The sequence below is a fragment of the Nanorana parkeri genome, unplaced genomic scaffold, assembly GCF_000935625.1.
Source record: "Nanorana parkeri isolate BGI_ZX_2015 unplaced genomic scaffold, ASM93562v1 scaffold1315, whole genome shotgun sequence".
In the NCBI taxonomy this organism is placed as follows: domain Eukaryota; kingdom Metazoa; phylum Chordata; class Amphibia; order Anura; family Dicroglossidae; genus Nanorana; species Nanorana parkeri.
Window position 1 is genome coordinate 467,069 of NW_017307583.1, and position 6,753 is coordinate 473,821.

Genomic DNA, 6,753 nt, shown 5'->3' on the forward strand with positions numbered 1-6,753 from the left:
ATATATAAATATAATCAGCCTGACAGTGGCACTGAGCTGCCATATATATGCATAAGACAGGGGTCCAGGGTCATCTGTACTGGGATCGCACTCACACAGCCCCTCATCAGCTCCCGATCATTGTTTATAATTGGGAGAAGGTCCAGCATGCTCCTGATCACCATGACAGCCAATAGAGTGATCACATGACCAAAACAACATATGCAATGCCTCCAGCATCAGCTGTAAAGGGTTAATATACCATACCCGAATATCCATAATCTGCTGTAACCTAGGAAACGGGGCCTGTTGTTCTGCTTTGTACACCATGCAGAGTGACCGGTGTAGGAACCTAGGGGACTCCCTGAATTTAGGGTGAAATAGCACTACGCCCACTATATGCTAATGGTAAGACCAGAACCCCCCTAGTAAACAAGAGCTGTAGGCCCACCTACCTGATCATAAGTGATCCTGAGCCCGGTGACCAGCTTGGCATGGTTCTGGTGCGGCCTCTGAGCCAAGTCAAATGCTTCTTTAATCTGAAGTCCTTTCTTCTCCACTGTCATTGTCGCGGCGGGTTATATCCTGTGTCCCCCTGTATATGGATAACGCTTAATTCCTGATCCGGGCGTGCCTGTCACCCGCTATTCATACACACAGCACTGCCAGACAATTATACGCGCTCCCGCCCGCTTTCAAAAATCTGCTTCTGCGCGGAACAGAGAACGGGACACGCATCACGTGACTGAAGAACGCCGCTCACGCTGGCAAATAATGCGTGCGCGCCCTGGAGAGGGACGCTATACGCGTGCGCGCTCAGGAAAAAAAAGTGCATTATGCGCCTGCGCTGTTTAGAATCTTGTTTTCCTGCATAGTGAAGAGCGATATGGACGTGTCTGTCCTCATTAAAGTCACATTCACTATGAGGATACGTAGAGAGATTCAAAACACTTATGTTGGATAAAGCTTGAGACATTAGATGGTTAACCCTTTGAGTGCGTTTGCTCTGATATCAATTTGCTATTTGTGTTTGTTCTCTAAGGGGGTCTGTTTATAAACAAATCGGCATAACCATTCATCCTGCAAAACTCTGTGAACGTTGGCTCTGTGTGAATTGAAGCAAAGACTAACTATATTTTCGATTGCAAAGTTTTTCTTAAGTTTTCAAACTAAAATATAGACATGGTGGAGATGACATAAAACAATCGGTGTACAAAATATTCAGGAGAGAGACGGCACAATATGGGACATAGTCCATAAATCGTGTAGAATAACATAACGAACATAGGTACCCAGGAATGATAATAGCAAAAGTAAGGGCACAAGAGTACCGCAAAGGTAAATGATGCTTGTGTGTAAGGTGTATACAACAGTTACATTATGCCTGTGTCAGCATGGCATAACATCAAAATAAAAGTGTAAACTTCCAAGAAAGTAAATAGAGAAAGAAAGGGCTAAGCCCAGAAAAGATGGACCTCGCACCCTCAACGTTACTTCCCCTAAACCGTGAGAAGGGTGGGATCCCATAACAACACTTGCAGAGCTTTTTATTATATAATCAGCTGCATAATTCCCTCCGAGCTTTCTCAAATGCCACAGAAGCTAGACAAGTTCATATCAGGATGCTGGCATCTTATCCACCCATGGTTCCCAGACATTGAGGATGCTTATCAAGCAGAACACTTGTTAAACGTTCATTTAACATAACATTATCCATCCTTGTAACAAACTCCCTATAGTGTATCAGTTGTGTCTTCCAGCTACCAGCTATTGTTAGTTTTGTCATGAGAAAAGTAAAATGGGAAAGAGCTCGCTGATGTTTGTTCAATCCTGGTACACTGTAGTGAAAGAGAGCATATTTAAAGGAGAACTATGGGGTCAGTGTTTTTCCCCATAGTTCTCCTAAAGGTCACGGGAGGACACAAGCTAGCGCCCTCCAGTGACCCAAAGCTCAGTATAGATATACATTACTGTTGAGATCCACCCAGCTGCGTGACTGACAGCTGGCTCTGCCTATCTAGAGGTAGAGCCAGCTGTACCCGCCCCCTCCCCTGTCTGTTCCGCCAGCCAGCGCTGGAGGATCGGGGAGGGGGGAATCCCTGCAGGGAGCCGTGAGTGACAGTCACGTCTCTCTGCAGGGACATGATCGAGAAGTGAGCGAGTGACGGTATGTGTTCGCTCACTTCCCGATGTATTGAGCCAACGTGTGACAGTTTCATTGTCACACGTCGGCTCGAACTATGAGGTTGAGTGAAAATCACCCACCTCATAGTTCTCCTTTAATACCCCGTGTGATAAGTACAATACACATCAAGAGAAACAATTGAAAGATTTTTGTCCCTTCATACACGGCGTGGCTACCGCGGCACGCAAGATGGCCGCTTAACTCCGGAGCTCCTTACCACCCGCACCCAAAATACACCGCGACCGAAGGTCACACGGGGAGACCCCTTTTCCCTCCTGAAGGAAAATTACCCTCCGAATCACATTAACCCTACGCCCGAGTCCCAGACACTAGTAGGTAGGTCCCGCTACTACAAAGCAACACACCTTACCAGAGTTCTCCACTGACACCTGCACACAGATACCAAACTATGGGCCTCCCTAGAAAACATGACCACAAAAGGACACTTCCACCAGATATGGATCATATCACCAGGGATAATACACCCTCGGAAGTAAGATCCAGAACGGGTCCCTGGCATGGGTGCAATATGTGAAGGCACCATGTAACATCTCATTATTACTTTATAGGCTACTTCTGCATTCATAACATTTAGAGAACAACTCATAATACTATGCCACATGTGTTACCATTCTTCCCCCGACCAGGAATGTCCCAAGTCATGTTCCCATTTACTAACATAGGAATGGGAGGTAGGGCTCCAAAGCCTATTTAGTTGACTGAAGAGTTTGGAGAAGGCAGGAGAAGTGAACAATCTAGGACAACATAGCTGAACTGGAAAGTGAGCTGAATTGGATATTTTTCCAAATCGGCTATGTTGTCCTAGATTGTTCACTTCTCCTGCCTTCTCCAAACTCTTCACCCTTTTGTGAATAGACCCTTAGCCCTCGTTCACACCTGAACGTTTTGTAGCGCGTTCTACGCTCGACGAACGCTCTACAAAACGCTCAAAAATATAAATCCCATTGTATTCAATGGTCTCGTTCCCACCTTGGTGTATTTCCGCCCGTCCCTAACGCGCTACAAAACGGCCCACGCCTGAAAAGGTACAGGTACTACTTTGGGCCGTTTTGTTGTGCGTTTCCATTGGGATACAGCCAAGTAGCCTTCGGAAACGCGCGATGGTCGCGCAACTTTTTTACCGTGAATCGTGACAGACGCGCATATGCAATACGCCTAGGTGTGAACGAGACCTTTAAGTATATTTTCAAGTCCAATGTCATATCTGACAAAATACTCCATTGTGGCCACTAGATGGAGCTGAGAAGCATAGGAAATAAGTATTCATTTATTATGCACCTCAGCTTCATCTAGTGGCCATAATGTATTTACCTAATTTTACATTCAACGCGAAAAGAGAACATTTGTGTTTGCCTCCATCAGCACACAATGAATCCTCACAGAGATGTACAGGAGGAATGGCTCTGCAAATTGTTTATAAATACACCTCTAAGGTCTCGTTCACACCTAGGCGTATTGCATATTTTTTTACCGCGATTTGCGGTACAAAAGTCGCGTGACCGTCGGAGCAATTTCTTACTTTTCGCGCACTGAAAGACCCCTGATGTCTCCACAAAGAGGACCTGTCACACCCTATCTGCTATTACATAGGGGGCTTGTTGGCCCCCTATGTGATAGCAATAAGGTTAGTGTAAAAAAAAACAACAATTTAAAAATTAAACAATTAAAGTAACATATAGGAAAAATTAAAAAAATGCAAAAATGTTTTTTTTAAAGTCCCCTGCCCTCCACGTGCACGCACATACACGCAAACACGCACGTGCTCCTACGTGCAAAATCCACAATTGCGCTACACATGTTACATATCGCCGTGAAAGATGGAGTGTGATCAATAATCCTAGAGCCATTAATCACTGTTAGCACTAAACTGATGAGCGGTAAACGCATTTAAAATGTACCCTATGAGAAAGTTTGGGTATTTAAGTTTTTTGTGGCTTCATGGGCGAACGCAATCTTAAGGCTTGGCATGTTTGGTATCTTTTTACCCGACATTACCCCATCTTTTATATTTTACCAATAAATTGGGTATTATATTATGTTTCTGTGCACTAAATTTTCATTTTGTTTATTTTATCCTAAAAATACTAATTTGATAAACATTTGCGCAAATACCATGCGACATAAAAAGTTGCAACTAGCATTTTTTTATTCTACAGGGCCTCTGCTTTCAGAACATATGTCATTGTTTTGGGGTTTGAAGCTGTTTTCTAGCCAAAAATGTATATTGTATCATGTGTACGCACATAGTAAGAAAATGCTCTGGACAGCAAGTGGTTAAAATTTCCCATAGGGAACACTTTAAACGCTTTTACCACTCATCAGTTTAGTGTTAACAGTCCTGGAATTACTGCTCTCACTCCGACGTTCGGCACGATATGTAACATGTGTAGCGCAATTGTCGTTTTCTCACGTAGGTGCACTGATGCGAGGCTACTTTCTGGTTTGCTGGATGTGTTTTGCTAAATAACCTAGATTTGAGTTATTTTGCTTCCTATGTCAGTGAGCACTTCCTGTTTCCTGCAACAGTTTTTGTTTGGCTGTTTGAAAGATGGCTACACATGCCTCTGGTGCCTCTGGCCTTTCTGGGATCAGGGCTGCAGGAGGCAGAGGTAGTAGGGGTAGTGTAATGAACTTTAAAACTGTCCAAGCTTCTATCCAAATCAACATGTAACATTGATATTAGCAGAGAGCATTTTTATCTTGTTTTTTTTTTTTTTGGCTGGAATTCTGCTTTAATATTATAATTTATTCATTTATTTTTCCTTCAGTACCTCTTGCATCTGCTTAAAGAATCTAAAAAGAATGAGTATTCAGCAGAAGGCAGCTGGTGAGACCCCCGGAGAAGAGGATAAGGAAAAGATGTCAGTCTGTCACCGTACTTGCTTGGCAAAACACTGCAGTACCTTAATGCTAAGAATATGTACAGCAAACTCATAACACCTATAAGAGGACAGATATGATATTAGCTTGAAGTGTGCATTGGGGGTTAGTTGGTAGTAGTTTTTGCAAAACTTACCAGTATATTAACATCCCCTTCCATATAATCAGTTATCTGTTGTGACCTGCTTCACAGTTGTCCTAAAACCGGAAATTGCCTTATGCAATGCATATCACATATGCAGCTATTTAAATAACCAGAAAGCTTGCAGCCCTTGAAACTGCGCTGTGTGTCCCTGGATAATTTTAAAGTACGGATAATAGTTAACTGGGCATGTACTTTGAATACTTTGACTGTATTGTTGTTTTTTGCTAGGCCCGACCTTCACACTCTACATCAAGCCTGTGGTGCCCATCGCAAAAGAACAGGCTCCTTTGAAAGTAGAGCTGATGCTCCTCTCTTGGTCCTGCTCAGCCACCCAGCCCCCTGTCTCCTCACTTGCACTCTCCAAAGCCCCTTGATCCCTAAATACTACCCCCTGAAGCCCTGTCAGCAGCCACAGGGGCTTTTTATCTTGGGCCAATGAAAGGAGACTCCCCTATAGCCTTTGGCAGGCACCCACATCCAGAGCCACATAGTGGCCAGCTGCGTGCCTGAGACCTCCAAAACTTGCAGCAATGCAAACCTAGATAGTAGGTTAATCCAATATGCAAACCTAGATAGTAGACAATGAAAGTTGTGCTGCACTGAACTTCCAGTCCCAGGAGGCTTTGTAATCTGAAGAGGAGTGTATTTAGCCTTTCTCAAAGTGCGCGCTCAGATCGGCAAGGGATTTGCCAGTGGCTGGATGTATTGTGAAGTGCTACCTGATAGTTTATCTCAGGGGAGAGATAAAACCTGAGGTGTTTGCTTATGATCACTGTCTGTTGAACTGTATCTGTGATTCCATTGTCTGAGACGGTCTGCTCTCTTACTGAGGCATCCTGCTGAAAGATTCTTCTGCAGTGTGGGAAATGCTGCATGAACTGGTGAGGGGATCCAGTGACTGCTGTATCAGAAAGAGACCTTGCCACCCCTTTCCTGAGTGATCGGATTAAGAGAGACGTGCTGCAAGCATCGCTACTGCTACTGTGTGGCAACCTGGAAAGCTGTTCGCTGGAGAGGAGAAACAACTTTCTTTCACCAACCGACTCAGGGAGCCACAATCCAAGCTGCAAGAGCGGTGAAAGGCCATTGTAAGCCCTCAGGGGCAGGGCCCTCCTTCCCATCTTGTCTTGAATTGTATTGTGATTGTAATGTCTTCCTTATATTGTAAAGCGCTGCGCAAACTGTTGGCGCTATATAAATCATGTATAATAATAATAATTGCCACTGTGATATTGAGTCTAAACCAACTGTACAAGCAGAACCTGGGCCCCACCCACAGCTAGCCTAGTTAAAGGAGAACTATGGGGTTAAGGCTTTTCCCCATAGTTCTCCTTAGGGTAACGGGAGGACACAAACTAGCGTCCTTCCATCACCCTAGGCTCAGTATACCTAGGCTGAAGCGGATCACGACAATTATGTCTGGATTCGCCCAGCTGCGTGACTGACAGCTGGCTCTGCCTACCTAGAAGCAGAGCCAGCTGTTCCCGCCCCCTCCCCGTCGGTTCCGCCAGTCAGCGATGGCGGATCGGAGCGGAGGGAATCC

General features: G+C 44.7%; 1 protein-coding gene across 1 annotated transcript in view; it reads right to left on the reverse strand.

Moving 5' to 3' along the window:
- Positions 1-622, reverse strand: part of NCAPG (non-SMC condensin I complex subunit G) — a 41,532-nt gene extending 40,910 nt beyond the window's left edge. Inside the window, exon 1 of the mRNA XM_018569262.1 lies at positions 435-622. Within this exon, the coding sequence (XP_018424764.1) occupies positions 435-545 (111 nt within the window). The 5' untranslated portion in view covers positions 546-622. The remainder of the gene's footprint in view (positions 1-434) is intronic.
- Positions 623-6,753: the final 6,131 nt, after the last annotated feature.